Source organism: Mirounga leonina, unplaced genomic scaffold (genome assembly GCF_011800145.1).
Source record: "Mirounga leonina isolate KUSES-001 unplaced genomic scaffold, KU_Mleo_1.0 Mir_93, whole genome shotgun sequence".
Lineage (NCBI taxonomy): Eukaryota > Metazoa > Chordata > Mammalia > Carnivora > Phocidae > Mirounga > Mirounga leonina.
Genome location: NW_023270854.1, coordinates 16,252,437 through 16,270,096, shown reverse-complemented (window position 1 = coordinate 16,270,096; position 17,660 = coordinate 16,252,437). Strand labels below are relative to the sequence as shown.

The window sequence follows — 17,660 nt, the reverse complement described above, 5'->3', positions numbered from 1 at the left end:
TGATTTCAGCTCAGTCATGATCTCAGGGTCCTGGGATGGAGCCCCACGTGGGGCTCCATGCTCAATGGGGAGTCTGCTTAAGGATTCTCTCCCTCACCCTCTGCCCCTCCCCTGACTCACGTGCATTCTCTCTCAAATAAATAAATAAATCTTTTAAAAAATCATAAAATCAAGAGGGACTATTAGAGTAAAACTAGTTGAAATAGATAAATAGCACAATAAATGGGATAAGTAGTAAGTAAGGTAGATGGAGGCCAAGGACCACGAGGAGCTGGAAGATCCATTTAGGAGAACTGCAAGTATAGCCGGAAGGGATAAAGAGCTGGGAAACAAAACACTGAGAGATTTTGGGGCCAGAAGTGCCGTTGAAGGAGAAATGTAACCAAACAAGCAAAAGGAAGAAATATTTAACAAATAATAGCAATATTTTCTCCAGAATTAAAAGAAGATAAAAGACCTCATATTGAAATGACGTCATTTCAGTCCAGACTGATAAAGAAAATTCACATCCCAGCGTACCTGTCAGGACCCAACTAAACTTAAGAACATGAAAAACAATGAGGAAATTGTAAAAATTTCCAGAAAGAAAGATAATCAGACACATGACTTCGAAACAACAAAGGCAGAGCTAAAAGAGAAACGCTACGTGTATGGAAACTGAGTAACATGTTACTGAGAACCCCTTTGTCACAAAAAGACCTGATAGTGGAGGGTTCACAACATGCTCACAAAACACTTAGAACGCTGGGTGACAGTGAAACACCAGCTATCAAAATGAAAAATTCTAAAAATGGAAAAGCTGCCCAACACTCTCTAATAAATAAATAAAATCTTTTAAAAAAATAAAAATAAAAATAAAATTAAAATGCTATCCAGTTGTTTTAACTTTCATTTCTCTAATTACAAAGAACTCAGGATATTTTTGTTTGTCAGCCAGCCATTGAAGTTTTCTCTTCTGTGAAGTACTGTGTGTATCCTTTGCCCATTGTTAATGGATTTGCTCTTTGATGTGCAAGAGCTCCTTGTTATTCTAAATACTGGTCCTTGTCTACCTGAGTCACTGAAAACACTGAGACTCAGTAGGTTATCTGTGCGTTCCTTATCCACAGCGTCCTTTTTGGGGCAGAAATCCATTCTTCTGAGCCTTCACTTTCTGTTCCAGTCTTTCGACAATCTTTGTTCTAGTCAAGACTGGCTACATAATTGGCAGGGCTAATGCAAAATGAAAAGGCACGGCCTCTTGTTTAAAAATTATTAAGAATGTCAAGATGGTGACAGCAGATCACACGTAAAGCAAGTGTGGGGTCCATGTGACTACACAGGTCACATGCCCACGAAGCCAGTCCTGGTTCTAATACCGGAACCATATGGTTTTTATTATTATGGATTTGTAGTATATTGCCTATCTGCCTTTAGTCTTCTTTTGTTTTTTGGGTTTTTTTTTTTAAGATTTTATTTATTCATTTGAGAGAGAGCACGAGCTGGGGGAAGGGGATGGGCAGAGGGAGAAGCAGGCTCCCCGCTGAGCTGAGAGCCCAAAGTGGGGCTCTCGATCCCAGGAGGCTGGGATCATGACCTGAGCTGAAACCAGACCCTTAACCATCTGAGCCACCCAGGCACCCCTGCCTTTAGTCTTCTTGTCAAAGTTGAGCTAGTTAATTTGTAGACCATTAAGGATTCATACAAATTTCAGAAAATTTGTATTCAGAAAATTTCACAAGAAGTTTATTGAGCTCCTTGGAATATCCAACTAAAATATTGATTGAAATTGCTTCAGATTTATAGATTATATGGGGTAAGTTGACATCAGTTTTGTATTAAGCCATCATTGGATGTCATGCAAATTATTCCAGTCTTTTTTTGTGTCCTTACGTGAGATTTTACATTTTTCCTTGGTAATCTTAAATCGTACAAACAATTCCTATTCTATTTTTACTACTTCTGTGTTTCAACTCTATACAAGCTTTTTTTTTTTTTTAAAGATTTTATTTATTTATTTGAGAGAGAGCGCACACATGAGCAGGGGCAGAGGGAGAGGGAGAAGCAGACTCCCTCGCTGAGCAGGGAGCCTTTTATGGGGCTCAATCCCAGGACCCTGAGATCATGACCTGAGCTGAAATCAGACCCTTAACCAACTGAGCCACCCAGGCGCCCCTGGATAGCATTTTAACTTTCTTTTTTTTTTCTTTCCTAAATAAGCTCTACACTCAATGTGGGTCTTGAACTCATGACCCTGAGATCAAGAGTTGTATGCTCTACTAACTGAGACAGCTAGGCGCCCCTGGATAGCATTTCATATCCATTCATTGCCAAAAACATGAAAGCTGGATGATGCAAAGAAGAAATAGGAATTGGCATCTCTGGGGAGGGTATACTGGGGGAGTCACTCTGGAGCACAATCTGGTGGGATTTACCAGTATTTATCTACTTTATGACTCAACAATCCCACTCACGGTTGTATATCTGGTGTGTGTTTCTGAGCGAAAGCCTCACGTAGGTCTGAATGGAGACATTCGGGGTGTTTCTGTGGGTGGAGGCCATCTCTGTGTCCATCACCCAGGGAATGGCTGAGTCTAAGATTCTGATGAATTATTACAAGTAGTTAGAAGGTCTGAGCATAGTAACACCATAAATATAGCATGAATAACACCACAGACGTCGCCCTGAGTGACATGTGTAGAAACAGGAGATCCGAAGCACAAAATCATTTATATAAATTATAAATACACTTACACAAAACAAGAACACCTACGAATGAGAGGACAGATGTCAAACGTACGGGGTGGGGGTAACAGGGAAGGGAGAGAGGAAGAAAAATGAAAGGAGGGGCACCTGGGTGGCTCAGTCAGTCAAACGTCTGCCTTCGGCTCAGGTCATGATCCCGGGGTCCTGGGATCGAGCCCCGCATCGGCTCCCTGCTCAGTGGAGAGTCTTCTCCCTCTCCCTCTGCCTGCCGCTCCCCCTGCTTGTACTCTCTCTCTCTCTCTGTCAAATAAATAAATAAAATCTTTAAAAAAAAAGAAAAATGAAAGGAAATGAATTATTTAAAGTGAAGGACACAAGGACACATACGAACATAAACAAAAGAGCTTTGCAGGACCAGGGTGAAGAGTGCCATTAACAGGGGAACGTGGTGACTGTTCTACTCCGGAAGGAGCAAAAAAAAAAAAAAAAAAAATTGTCTAAAATAAGGTCCCACAAAACTGGATAAAAAATGTTAAAGACTGAGTATTTTCTCCTGGCTGTACGGGGGAGAAAGAAAAGCTACCAATTTTTAGCTATGTCTTTTGACTCCCTCAAAGCATTTATTATTTAAAAGCATTCATATTCCTAATTTTTTTTCAGCAACAGACCAGGCAACCAACATGAGAACATACATCACTGTTCTCCCTCAGTGAAGATGGGCTGTGGATACAAGATGCAGGCTCACAGAGTGGCAGCTAAATGCATCTGTCTCTTCTTTTTTCCGTCATTTCAGATTGATTGCTTTAGGAGGTGGAACCGAGTGCCTATAAATTCATTTGAAAGTAGCAGAAAGAAGCTAACCTTGCCTACTTCTTTTGCTTTGGAATTCAGTGTACGACTCCGTCGGGAAGCTGGGGAGCAACGTTCTTAACGGAAACGTGGACAGACTGGGATCCTACAGTGAGTGCCTCTCCACGCACGCTCCCTCGGGGGGCTTCCGAGGGCAGTATTGCAAGCTGCATGTCCTGCAGGTGAGCGTGGCTGGTGCGCACTCGTGCTCTCGGGGGACGGCGGAACTTCGCCATAGGGCACCCCGTACAAGCCCATCGCTTGTTTCTCTTAGTAAAAAAGCCCCAAACTCTAAAGATGTTTGGCAAAACGTTAAAACTAAATTGCAAACGGCTGCACTTGCATGTTCTGAGTGTGGGACGTTACAGGAGGCGGTTGTCCACAAACCGCCTGGGCCTTCAGACATTCCTCCCGCCCCATCGTATGGGGCAAGCCTTCTGGACAACCTCCGTGTAGAATCCAAGGTCAAGTCCCAGCCAATGTTTTTGGCCATTAACTCCTGACTCACCATCCGTTTTGGGAATACCAAAAGGTATCTCAGAGCTCTGAGATAGGAATTTGAGGTTATTTTAGCAGATGGGCCCAGACTTCTATGAACATCACTGCATGTGCCTGAGGTCACAGGGCTTATTATCTTCAAAGCATGATAGTTCTTTTACTGCTGGAAAATAAAACCAGGAGCAACACAGCCTCCTGTTAAATACAAAAATAGACTTTATGACATCACACCACACTAACATAAAAATAACGGGTTGGCTAGAAACAGTCACATAAAATAGCAAGAAGAAATCCAAGCTCTCTAATATAAATGCTATAAAACGGTCTTGCAATGGTTAACCACTGGAGATAGAGAAATTATCACCCAACTCCACTTGTCCCACTGAGGGTTATGATAATGACTGCTTGAGAGTTTAATCAGTGTGTACAAATGTTGTATCTCATTTTTGAAGCAGATTAATGTTTTTGATATCAGAGCAAAAGGTCAGGCCTACACAATCATGTAAGTTACATGTTTGGAAGAAGCATTCCCGAAATTTTTATTTACGGTTTGATCTTTTCTTTATTGGGACACGCATTCTAATCACGGGCTTGACTGATGAATAAAATCTTTACTTGAGATGTTGTGTCCTGCCATAGAGAAATCGCCACTTGGCAATTCTGTTGGAAATCGTAGGGCCGCCAAATCTTAATATGACCCGTTCCAGGGGGGGCAAGGGGGGGACAGATGCATGGGGGCAGATCCCACACTGGTGGTGGCTTTGTAAACAATCAGCTGCGAGCTTTGATTTCAAGATGAGTGCATCTGGTCTTCTGTAAATTGAACTCGAACCACTCTGTAACGGGACAGCCATCTCCAAAGATGTCAGCAAACTTCTTTCAATACCTTTCTCTCCCCTGTCCTAATCTTCTTAATTCTCGGGCAGCCCACAGCAGAGGCCTCAGAAAAGATGGTGCACGTATGCTGTGAACATTAAAATGAAAGAGCGTTGTGGCATTGTGTTTTCCAGGATGGAGCCGAATACAGCGTGGGTGTGTGTGTCCCTGATTCTTGTGCCGAAAAGGATGTGACTGTGATGTCTCAGTTGGGTAGGTCCGAAAGATACCCAGGGAAACTATTGTCTTAGCATAAAGTTTGAAGACTCCCAACTCCTTGGAGCCAAGAAAGGCCATTCCTTCAGGAAGGACCAACCTTTCATCCTGATAAGTCCAATACCCGGAGAACAATGGCATTTTGGGGATTTGGGAATGGAGGCCAAGGGATAGGAAAGGAGTAGTAGGAAGGAGGAGAAAGAATAAAGAGAAGGTAAGGGCTGAATCTTCACACAATCAAAGTTGAAATGTAAACAATCTTCCAGGTGTCCACAGTGGCCCGGTTAGGCCTGAAGAGAGCAGGTGGGCCGTGTCGGGTTTCTATACTGTGAATGTTCTCTGCTGTGGCCCATGTGTGGGAATCTGTCAGGTGCCAATTCCAGAAGGCCATTCTGAACTGGGATTGTGTGCAGCTGATGTGTTGTCATGGATTAGCGTTAGGAGCCCCGCGTTTGGTCCTGATTGTCACCTCGCAGCTGTGTGATCCTGGGCAAATCACTTAATCTCCCCACATTTTAGTCACTTCCTCTGCACGGAGAGGGGGTGGACCTGGAAGTTCAGTGTGGCTCCCTGCGGCCTTGCAGACTCTTCTGACCTTCGCCTCACAGAATGAATACACTTCAGTTCACATGGAAACTGGTTTGGTTTCCTCTAATTCTTTCAAAGTGTTCAAAGAAAGAGTTCTAAAGCCCAGAAGTTTTACTGCTAGCATCTTTTGTATTTATTCCGGTCATCCAAATGAGAACTGACACGACACATTAAAAGGAAGACACTGGTTCTCTATACTGACTGAACACTTCTGACACCAAATGTGTGTGTCTCCCCCCCACCCCCACATTCCTCAATTCTGACACTACCTAGAGAGAGTGCTGACCCCACAGGTTAAGGGTTCATTCCCGCAAGACTCTCCCCCACTAAAGACACCAATCCCAAGTAGTGGGGCCTGAGGTTACCCACACTTCTGTCTGACGTGGCTACAAATCAGGGGTTCCCATAGTATCTTCCACAGGTCTGATAATTCACTCTCATGGTTCACAGAATGCAGAGAAACAGTTTACTATTACTGGCTTATTATAAAGGAAGAGCCAAATGGAAGAGATGCACAGGACAAGCTATTGGGAAGGGACGGAGAGCTTCCTCACCCTCTCAGGGTGACCCTCCACCCCAGCACCTCGATGTGTTCACCAGCCCAGAAGCTCTCAGAACCCCTTTGTGTAGGGTTTTCATGGAGGTTCCATTATGTAGGCACAAGGGATTAAATCACCGGCCATTGGTGATTGACTCAATCTCTGGCCCTCCCGGAGGTGGGGGATGGGGCTGGAAGTTACAATCTAATCCCAGGACTGGTTCCTCTGTCAACCAGCCCCTTCCTCCTGGAGTCATCTTGTTAGCATCAACTCAAGTCTGGTTGAAAGGAGCTTATTATGAATAAGAGCACAGCCTCCTCCTACCCCTCTCACTCAGGAAATTCCAAGGGCTTTATGAGCTCCATGCCAGGAACCCAGGCGGAAGGCCAAATATAGGTTTCTTATTATATCACAATATCACACACGTATTAAACATCTTCCTTTAAGTGTTGATATTGCGATTAGTTTTCAATAACCTGACACTGTCCTCTGAATTTATGATTATCCCTCCAGATTCGGGTCCAGTATCTGTCTCCCTAGACAAATATTTTATGTGCTGTTAAAAAGAAAACCAATTGCTATGAATTAAATCTCAATTTCAGTTCTGGTTGGCGAAGCCATCAATATCCTAGCAACAAAGATGAATGTGCAAAGTTGTTATTAGATTAGCATTTCAAGTGAATAAGTGGCTCACTCAGTCTGAGTTAATGTTCATTATTATTTAAGAGATTTATCAATTAGCCTCATTTTTTCTGGCTAATGCTAAGCTGATTAGCCAGAGTTGACATTAGAATAAAGTGGAAGGTGAGACGCTATTATCAATACAAAGATATCTTGATTGTCTTTGAGGACCTGGGAAAAGGAAGGGCCCTGCCTGGGTGGGCCAGGCTGACAGGGGTAATGTATTAGGGGAGCTTCCTCGGCCGTTCCCTAAAGCTTTTTGGTGGAATTGCCATTATTTCCTTTACAGCTGTGGGGGCAGCCAGCCCATCCATGGTGCCCTGTAGCTAGCTGTCTGCAGGCCTCGCTCCCCCAGAGCAGGAGAGCAGGGGCTTCCCAGGTGGGCACCGTTGCAGACAGGCCTAGAAGAAACAAGCCCAAGGGGCGCCTGGGTGGCTCAGACAGTTAAGCGTCTGCCTTCGGCTCAGGTCGTTAAGCGTCTGCCTTCGGCTCAGGTCATGGTCCCAGGGTCCTGGGATCAAGCCCCGCATTGGGCTCCCTGCTTGGCGGGAAGCCTGCTTCTCCCTCTCCCACTCCCCCTGCTTGTGTTCCCTCTCTCGCTGTGTCTCTCTCTGTCAAATAAATAAATAAAATCTTTAAAAAAAAGAAATGAGCCCAAGATTGCAGAGAGAGGGAAGACAATTCTGGGCAGGGCAGAAGGTATTACTTCCAGGCAAAAAAACTGCACCGTGTGGTTGCCATAGGATCTTATAACATTTCAGTCACCTGACTCGGTGTGAGTTCTTGAGAATGAAAATATGTCACACCTGGGTGTTGAGAGTGTGGACCAAAAGGAAGCCAACCTCAAAGTAGGTTAGTATTTATTCATTGTCTTCCTGAGGACAGTGGCCCAGGAGACAGTAACTCAGGTTGCCCCAAGGAAGGGCTCCGAAGCCCGTCAGCTACAGGGGATTCTATACGGGAAGCAAAAGGGGGACGCACGCTTGCAAGCAGTTCTCCAAATACGTGTGAGTCACAAGGCATAATTTGTTCAGTTGTAAAAATCAAGGTTTTCTGATTTCCACAGGGACATGTGGAAATTTTTTTTAAATTAATTTATTAATTTAATAATTAATTAAGGCAGACGCTTAACCGATTGAGCCACCCAGGTGCCCCTAAAATGGAGCTATTTTAATAATGACTCCCTGAACTACCCACAGAAGCGCCTCAAAAGGAATCCAAAACATTTCACGGAATACCATGTTGTGTTCTCAGTTTAATTCAGGAAATATGTCCCGAGTACGTTTGCCTCTGGCCTTTGTGGGAGATCACATGTGTGTGCAGAGGGGGGAGAATCGAAAGCATTGGGAGTCACTCATTTGGGGAACCCTCCAATTTAGTGAGTAGGAAAAGGCCGTGTGTGCCCGAAGTGAGAGGCGCTCAGGAAGTACCCACGGGAGCTCCCGGGGAGAGCGTGGGACAGGCGGTCGTGAAGGGGAGCTCTGGGGAGCCGCGGGGTTCGGGGCAAGAGCCACACTGGAGGGGGCAGAAGGGGACGCGCGGGCCTGAGCGGGCCTGCGAGAGCAAAGGGGTTGCTGATGGCGCGTGATGAGATGTTGGTGGGAAACAGATCAGAGGTCCCCTATTCCCCTGTATAGACCTAGAATCTGGCCGTGTAGACACTTAGCTTCAGTCGACTGCACACAGGCTGCCAGCTGGATTTATTAACTACAGCAGGATTTGGCACAGGGTGTTGGCACTTCCCCTCGGTGCTGCTAGGACCCAGGACATCGAGTCCGGTCATTTGGGGAGGGCGGCCGTGCCCAGCAGACCCAGCCGTCCACAGGCAGCCCCATTCCCGAGTCTCGGCTGGGTTCCCAGGCCCGCGCTGCCTCAGCCCGTGTTGCCACCTGGCGGGTCGCTGTGTTTAGGTGGCTAGGGCTGTCCCTAACAAAATACCACAGACCGGGGGGCTTAGCACCAGAGATGCACCTCTCCTGGTTCTGGCGACTGGAAGTCCCGGGTCCCGGGGGGCGGCTGGGCTGGTCTCTCCCAAGGCCTCTCTCCTGGGCTTGCTCGCTGGGTGTGTGCTCACATGTGTGTGTCCAGTCTTCCTTTCATACAAGGACACCGGCTGAATTGGATACTGTGATGGCCTCGTTTTCACTTAATCACCTCTCTAAAGGCCCTACCTCCAAATCCAGTTGCAATCTGAAGTCCTGGTGCTTAGGGCTGCAACATAGGAATTTGGGGGATGGAAGGGGGCACAATGCAGTCTGTAAGAGTCTCTTCCCAGAGTCCCTTTGATTTTAGGGCCTCCAGGGCCCCATTCTGTTCTACTCACTCTCTCCTCTCCTGACGCTTGGCCCCCCGGAGTCCTGCGATCTCCCCAAGAGGAGGGTACGCGCCTTGGGGGCGGGGGGAGTGGTGTCTACAGTGCAGCCCTCGGACCTAGGCCCCCCACTTTAGGGACCACTCCTCCGGCTTTCCGCTGGCTGTGTCCTCCCCGATGAGATGTCTGTGGGATCAAGGGGACATGCCCACCTTCCCCTTCTCTTCCAGTCACACTCTGAGTATCTAGAACCCCAGAATTCCCTGCCCAGCTGGCTGCCAGCCCCCCTCTAAGGGGGTGCTGTGGGAGAGGGTCAGGCAGGTGGGGCTTAGGTTGTCCACACTCCGCAGGTAAGGCACTTGGTGGTATAGGAGCAGGGAGAAGGTGGGAAGAGAGAAGTGGTGGGCCGGGAGCTGGAGGGGGCCACCCTGCAGAGCCTCCCTACCGTGTGTTCTTACCCCCGAGGGAATGGGGAGGATAGGCCTGAGTGTCTGGAGGCCGAAGCTGATGATGACTTCAGTGTAACCAAGTTTAATTCTTTGGTTACCTCCCCCAGCACACACACACACACGCGCGCACACACACTTACACACACAGCATCGTTCTGGCTTCTTGGCTCGGCCAGAGCTATCCCGGGGTTTACAAGTGTAAGTATCCAGCCCCCTGGAGTATCTTTGGGGTCACGAGGGCAGTGTTAACCCTCCTCTGTCCTTCAGGGTCTGGACACTGTTGCTCAGTGCTTCAGACTCCATCCAGGGGCAAGCGCTGACTCCGGAAGGGATTCCCCTGAGGCAACGGAGGTGAAGTGGGTTGTAACTTGCTTTAATAGGCTTTGGGGCCTGTGAGGCAGCCCCCCTAGGATCCAGATGCAGGAAGATGATCGTTGGAGACAACTGGGAACATTTTCTGGCTGCTATGAAGCCTGTGCTTCTTGAGATAGGAAGAGTCAGACCTAAGGAAAAGCAACTTTTTAAAAAACTATGGAAGATGAAGGAAGTGTAATCTGGAAGGCCAGACATACACGTTATCATTCTGTTCCTACTTCTGTTGTCTTGTACTTCTTGTTACATTCAGGGCCCTAAGTTACATTTTTTTAAAAAGGTTTTTAAGAGTGTAGATAAACTACGAAGCTTTTTGCCATCTTGATTTTGGATTTCCCTGTGGCCCCCAGTACGTGCTGTGCAGTTAAGGCTGACAAAGGAAGGTTCTGGCTGCTGTGGTCTCCGAGGAGGTTTGCAGGTCCCTGCAGGGACGGAGCTGGGCTTTGCCTCGTAGGTCTGGGAGGTTGACTTTCTCGGGGCGTCCGGACTCATCAGGCTGGAGGGCCTGATTCACATGGCCCGGAGGCTCCGGAGTGGGTCATGGATCAAACAGAAGGCCAGTTGATTCCTTTTAAAATTCCAGCGAGGACGGACATGGTGGCTGGTCTATACGCTTCTGTTTCAGTGGAAGAGTTTATTTGGTAAATTCAAGTACAACCAGGCAGTAGCCGTTGGGCGGGGGGTGGGCATTGATTCAGAGCAAATGGAATCGGATACTGAGGAAACTGCCACCGTGTCCCCTCTGGGGACCTGCTTGATGGAGCACCCTCACCCGTGGCCAGTGCTGACGACACGTGGACAACCCCTCCTTCCTGTCTCCATCCTTAACAGGTCACGATTAAGAATCACAATTAACACATATTATTAATCTTGTAGTGACCTATTGGGACATTTCAGAAACCCTCTGGTCACACTCATGGAGGTAGAAGGACCTTAGAAGACACCGTGTCCAACCCACCCTTCCTCATTAGCCAGAGGAGGAAATGAGACCCAGAGAGGTGAAGTAACTTACCCAGGGTCACACAGCAAGCAGGCTCAAACCGAAGCCTCCTGAATGCAAGTCTAGGCAACGTGTTGTGGTGAAATGAGGTAGCGTGAGGAAATAAAAAGACCGCACTCTTCAGGTTCATACAGACCTGAGTGGGTTCCGTCCCTGCCACTTAGCAGCAATAATAGAGACAGCAATGTTTATTGAGCTCTGACTGTACCAGGCACTTCCTAAGTGCTTTATAGCTATTGCTACATTTGGTTCTCACAACAACCCTATAAGGAACTCTTATCTCCATTTTACCAAGGGGGAAACTGAGGCACGGAGCAAAGAAGTCACTTGTCCATGGTCATATTATAAAGAGTAGATACAGGCCCTCAAACTGCAGAACCTGTATTCTTAGCCACTTAATACTCATGCTTATGTGCACGAGTATCTGAGGAGAACTTTCCTTGTCTGTAAAATAAGGTAAATAATAGTTTCTTGTAGGTTGTTGATGGATTAAAGATAATGTCCAAAACATGTCTCATACCTAATGGGCACTTAATATTTTATTTTTTTGGTATTTATCATTGCCACTCCCCAACATTTGCCGAAGTTCTGGAAGCTCCCTGGTCCTGTGGTGCTCAGTGTGTGTGCTCTGATCAGCAGCACGAGCACCTGGTTTCTTGTTAGAAATGGAAATTCTCAGGTCCCACCCCAGACCTACTGCATCAGCCCGCAGGGAGGGGAGACAGGGAGCAATCTATGGAGCAACCCTCTAGGTAATTCTGGGGCACGAGAAAGTTCCAGACCACGGTCCTCATCTTACCACTAAAATCCCTACTAATTACTTGCAGTGACCATGAGCTGTGCCCTGAGTTGGTGCTTCTGAGTTTCCATTTTAAACTGCACTTTTCCCCAGCCTGTGGGCTTCCACTGTATTTTTTCATTTCATATTGCATTTATCTCTCTCTTGTGGGAACCTGTTTGCAAACAGATTTGAGCTGGCCATGGCACCTTTTAGGATTGTCCTTCCCAGTGCTGTGCTGGGAGAGGATTTGAGAGTCTGGGCGGGCTATAGATTCTGGAGAGCACGGTCCACATCGCGCTGGGCTGAGTTCCTCCTCCTGTGAATCTCAGCATCTTCGTGCCTTATTTTCCCCATCTGTACATCAGATATGTGAAAAGCCAGCTGCCCTGTTTAATGTCAAAGTTTTGTTTTGAAATAATAGATATGAAAGCTCTTGGAAAAGTTTATTTATTGCAAAATAAAGTAGTATTAATACAATCTCTCTTTTTTTTCCCTTGGTAGATATTTTAAGATTCAGAAATACTTCATTTTTGGCCCCTTCTCTTTCTCTCTTTACAATAAATTCTTCCTCCTCATCTGGCGTGGTTGTGGCTAGATGCGCTACTGGAATGTTCCCCTTCGACACCTTTGTTGCTGTGTGTCTGTGAGTATGGGCATCTGGGGTACCTGGTTGGGATGTGTATGTCGGGGCTATGTTATCAACTTCCACTCACCAACGACGCATAGTCAATTAATTTTCATTCCTGAGTGATGTCTGGCCAACATTCCATGGGAGATCACCGTGTACCTTAAACAAGAAAATTCGGAAATGTTCAAGAGGAAGGCTGACCACACCCACATGTGATTGAGTTTCAGAGTCACTGAGAAATGTATCCTGTCCCAAAATAGTCCTGTTCCTGTCATGTGACTTCTGAAGATTAATTTCTTTTATTTGAGGCATGGCTTCTCCCACAAACACCTCAGCAATCCTACCTGTTACTTTTTGTTTGCATCATGCATTGGTCCTCCAGACAAGCTAATAGAATTGCTGGAATAATTGGTAAGAGGCTTTCCTGAAAACCTCACTTATATAACTGCCCCTCCTGGGAGACGTCCATGTCTTTACCACCACCCTGTCACCCACATCAAAGGCTACCTTTATAAAAACTAGTACCAATTTGATCGATTAAATAAATTGGTTTAATGAACATTTTAAAAAATTGGTAACAAGGAGTTCTTTCCCCCAAGTTCAGCTGCTATTTCTACTTTTCACTCCTGTTTCTATGCATGTCTGTGAGTTGGGTTCTTATTCATTTTGAAACTATATAATTCAGGTGAAAGATATGAATCCTTAGTCATATCAGCCGCAAGTATCTTCCTCAGTGTTTGGGTTGCTTCTGTTTATTTATTTATTTATTTTTTATAATTATAATAAGGAATTTAGTGAAATCCATTCATCTTTGCTTTTATCATTTCTTTCATTATTTATTCTAGAACACCACTCCCACTCCTTAAAACTGTTAGATATTTATCTGTGTCTTAGTCGGGGGCTTGAGTGGTTTGTTTTTCACTGGGCTCGTTTCTCTCATGTTCCCGTGGCATTGGTGTGAGGGGAGGCTTGGTCACACCTGTCTTCTCCCTGCAGGTGCCTCACCTTGCTGGGCATCGTCCTGCCCCTGGCCGGGACTGTCTACGTGGCATTCAGGGGGAGGGGGTCTGACGACAGGGCGCCACCCACCCCTCCGGCCCCTGACAGGAGTCTGCCTTTGAGAGAGACACAGAGGACTGAACCGAGAAGCAGAGCGGGTTGCCCGGCCCATCTCTCACTATCAGGAACCCCAAGCAGAGGAAAAAGTAGGCATTTTAAGAAACTAACACCACTCATGAGAGGTGACTCAGATGAGTCGCAGTTGGAAAATAAACCCTACGGTGCTGGAATCTGGTGAATGCCCCACGGCTTCTAGATGCCAGTGTGGAGGTTGGGTCTCTGCTCTTTACAATGCGGTCTTTGTTTGCTATCAGAGTGTTAAGGCAAGGCTGCTGGAAATGCTGCTTTCTTTCTCGGGGACAATTATCCAGTGTGTCTTTGTGCTACCCAACGACTAGGTCAGAGCAGAGCTTGGCTTTCACTGGAGTAATCCTTTCGAGAACAATTCCATGATCCCAGTGTCTATTTTCAGTGTCGCAACTATGCAGATGACTCACAGAACCCCCCTGGCATCACTAAGGTAAAGGATTTACGTAGAAATCAAAGCCGGGGGTAAGTGCGCAACTGGCTAAGGGCGGGCGGAGGGTAGCTGAGCCAGAGCGAGATACCCCACCTAGTGAGGGAGAGCTGGACGGCAGTGAGCGGTTGGTCACCTTGTGCTGTGTTTCAGGGACAAGTCAAGAGCATTTCCTTCATTTCTGCCTGCCCATATGGCAAGGCAAAGCCCCCCGCCCCGCCCCCTCCCCCCACTCTGAAACAAGAATAGTGTCCTCGTGCAAACACCTTTAGGACGTGGGGAATCATGTTCAGCAGAGCCCCTGCAGGGGCACAGAATTGGCCTTCCCTTCTTCCAACTAAGGGGATAAAAAATAAGACACCATTTCAATGAATGGGCCGAAAGATTATGAGTATGTGATCAAGTAGCTTCAGGGAGTATGTCCCCTGTGGAGGGCACAGATGATTTTATCTGATCCTGTTTGGGATCTTCAGGCAAAACCAAAAACAAAGGTACCACCACCACAAACTCCCAACGGCAAGGAAAGCAACACAAAGCGTGTTTGTGTCAGGATGATGTAACAGAAGAGCTGAGAACGCTCGCCCTCCTTCCCAAGTCAGAAGGCGGTCCCTCTGCACCCATGGTCATCATCATGGGAAGCGTTCATTGTTAAGCTCCTGCGCGGAGTCAGTCCCTGCTGCTCTGTAATTTCTACTCACAGGCCCTCATTTGGCCCTTCGACTTGGTCTCTTGTGTCTATTCCTCCACATCAGATACTGGGGACCAGTTATGATGGGCTCCCCCAAATCTCAGAGCCCATCAGTGTCTCCTCATGTGATGTGGTTCAAGAACTCGGCTGCCCGGCTGCCACATAGAAGGTTCCATGGGCATGGCAGAAAGAGCCCATGCTTAGCGATCCCTGGTTAGACCTGCCTTGGTTTCTAACTCTGCCCTTGGTCAGGTTGTCTGACCTCTAGGAAACTCAGTCTCCACCTGCGTAAAATGGGGGCACACAATGGGATTTGTTGAGGGAATTAAACGAGATAATGTGAACTGTCCTCCTCCTGATTCGTTGCTCTTTTCCTCATTCTCTTCCCTTAAGCCAGAAGCGGGAAAGGGGAGCAGCTTTAATTGGCCAACCCCTCTCGCTAACACTGACCTTGCTGAGGTCAGCTGGGTTCCAGGCACCTGCCGCATGCTTCTAGTTGTCAGACGGAGGGTGAGCCTGCAGTCCCCAAAATTTACCTTTGCCTATTATTAGTTGGAAGGCTGAGCTTCAGAGCTTGGCATTTTAAGGCCAGATCACAGGATTTTAGGCAGACACACCTGGTAGGGAGTCAGCAATCAGCCACTGAAACATTAGGGTTTTAGCCCAAAATAAGACTCTCTATGATCAGGATACGAAGGTTATGTTAGCTTTTTCAGCAGCTACACTTAAGTGCGGCTTCAGAAAGGTGTATGGGGTGGGGGTGGGGGTTCCATGTTCTGTTGCTGTAGCAATTTTTTTGTATTTAATACCATCAGTAAAATATCACATCCTGAGTGGTTGGAAATAAAAATCGACATGGAGAGAGCCCCAGGGTCAGCATCTTTTTTCCTTTCCACTTTTCCACTCACCAGCGAGTCAAATCAACTTAAGACTACCGTGTCTTCTAGAAGCTTAGAGCCAAATTGGGTATTTCAGATGCCTGGTTCTTTATCCTCCAAATAATCATTGCATTCGCTCAGAGCGGTTTCCTGTTACATGAGCCTGTCCTTTCCTACTTAGATGAAAAAAATACGAGTGCATGTTTGGGGAAGTTTCCATGAACTAAATAGCTGTGGATTTCAGCCTCTGGAAGTCAGGGCTCTTAATCTGTGTTTGGTCACTTGAAGTGAGCTCACAGTAATAATCACTGAGAAAATCCAAAGGGGCCGCAAAGTTTTCCAAAACACCATCACACCCTGTGGTTCTCCAACTTCGGGAGCCTCAGAAGTACCTGGGGGGCTTGTCACAGCCCAGGTTGCTGGTCCTGACCCTCAAAGATTCTGAGGGGGTAGGTCTGGCGTGGGGCCTGGGACTGTGCCTTTCTAACAGGTTCCCGGGTGATGCTAAAGCTGCTGGACCGGGGACCCCCGCTTTGAGGACCACTGACCACATGCGTCATTTCAACCGATCCTCCCCATGCCCCTTCGGCTTCTCCTTTCCATGTACGAATGAGTACAAGGGGCTCAGAGAGGCTGTCCTCCCCAAAGACCAGTTATTTTCAGACAGTGTTATAAGCTGCTACTAGTTAAGTTCACCCACAAGCAGAATTTAGCTGGAAAAAAAATCAAATGGTAGCAAAATGTATTCAGTACTCGCTTGCCAAGGTAGGCGTCAGGCCAGATGTTTGACAAATGTACTCAAAGGCTCACAAGAGCCCTGCCAAGAAGCCTGCTCAGTTTAAAGGGGAGGGAAGAGGTCCTGAGAGGCGGAAGAGTGGGTGAAACTGGGCAGAGCCCAGGGCCGTATCTCTCCACGGTGGCACGTGGCTTCTCGGGAGCCGAGGGGGGCCGGGACTCAGGACATAGGACATGGCTGATTGTGCCATGCCAAGTGCTAGTGAATGAAAATCCCTCTGTCTGGGTGAGCTCCGTGCCTTCAGGCAGGAACACTGGAGAGTGACTCCGAGGGAAAAACTCCTATTTACAGCTGGAGCCTCAAAAAGTTTGGCAATTACATTCTCCCATTTAAGAAACTGAGTTAGAGTTCCAGCACCTGGTTATAAGCCAGATCTCATTTGTAAATAGGTCTCAGTTCTGCAACCTTGCACCTGCAATGTGGAAACGCCAAGCCACATCCGAGAGAAAGTATGAGTCCCTTGGAGTGGCTTGAGCCTTCCTTTGGAGGTTCCCGGTTCACAATTCCAGCTCTCTGGAATTAATCTAAGTGAGTCCAATTAAAATTTTTTAGAAATTAGAAGGAATAAGTTAAGTGGAAGGGATTAAAGCTATAGGGCTTAACGAGTGAGTAGATCAGCTGTTATGTCATCTCATTGGTTCTTCATGCGAATCCTAAGATTGTAAGATCAGCTTTGATTCCCATTTTGTAGATGTGGAAACATAGGCACAGAGAGGTTAACTCACTTGCCAGAGGTTGCAGAGGATCTAACAAAGGACAGCCAGGTTCAGAGCCAGGAGCATCTACCTAGAGGGCCAGCCTCCTTAACTGCTGTGCTATGCGCCCCTCTGTTTTCATCCCTGTACTTGACAGCTAGGGATGTGGTTTGCAAGTAATTCAGTCTTGGGAGGACAGAAGGAATGCCATTCCAAGTGGAATGCTGGCTTTATGGAGCATGTGGTTTCTGAATGATGTCTAAGACCGCCCCCCAACTTTGTAAAACAGGACTGGGGTCAGGGGTTGGCATCCCTGGGGCCTGAGCTTGGGCAGTGTATTCTGGGCACCGACCTCAGGGCACGCATGTTAGGGCAAGTCAAGGTTTACAGTGGAGGGAGACCCCATCCGAAGGTGCACAGATAGATCAAGAGGGGACCATGGAGAACTGGGTTGAGCAGTCCAGGGTCACAGCAAAGGAGTGTCTGTGTGACAACCGAGATCACCCACGGTGTGTGTGTTTTGACTCGTTTGTGGGGCAGCGTGTGGATTGATC

General features: G+C 47.1%; 1 protein-coding gene across 1 annotated transcript in view; it reads left to right on the top strand.

Annotated features, from left to right (window-relative positions):
• Positions 1-247: 247 nt before the first annotated feature.
• LOC118004723 (O-acyltransferase like protein) overlaps positions 248-17,660 on the top strand; it is a 46,343-nt gene continuing 28,930 nt past the window's right edge. Inside the window, exons 1-5 of the mRNA XM_034996272.1 lie at positions 248-299; positions 3,577-3,716; positions 5,043-5,121; positions 12,347-12,488; positions 13,470-13,678. Coding sequence (XP_034852163.1) covers positions 248-299; positions 3,577-3,716; positions 5,043-5,121; positions 12,347-12,488; positions 13,470-13,678 — 622 coding nt within the window. The remainder of the gene's footprint in view (positions 300-3,576; positions 3,717-5,042; positions 5,122-12,346; positions 12,489-13,469; positions 13,679-17,660) is intronic.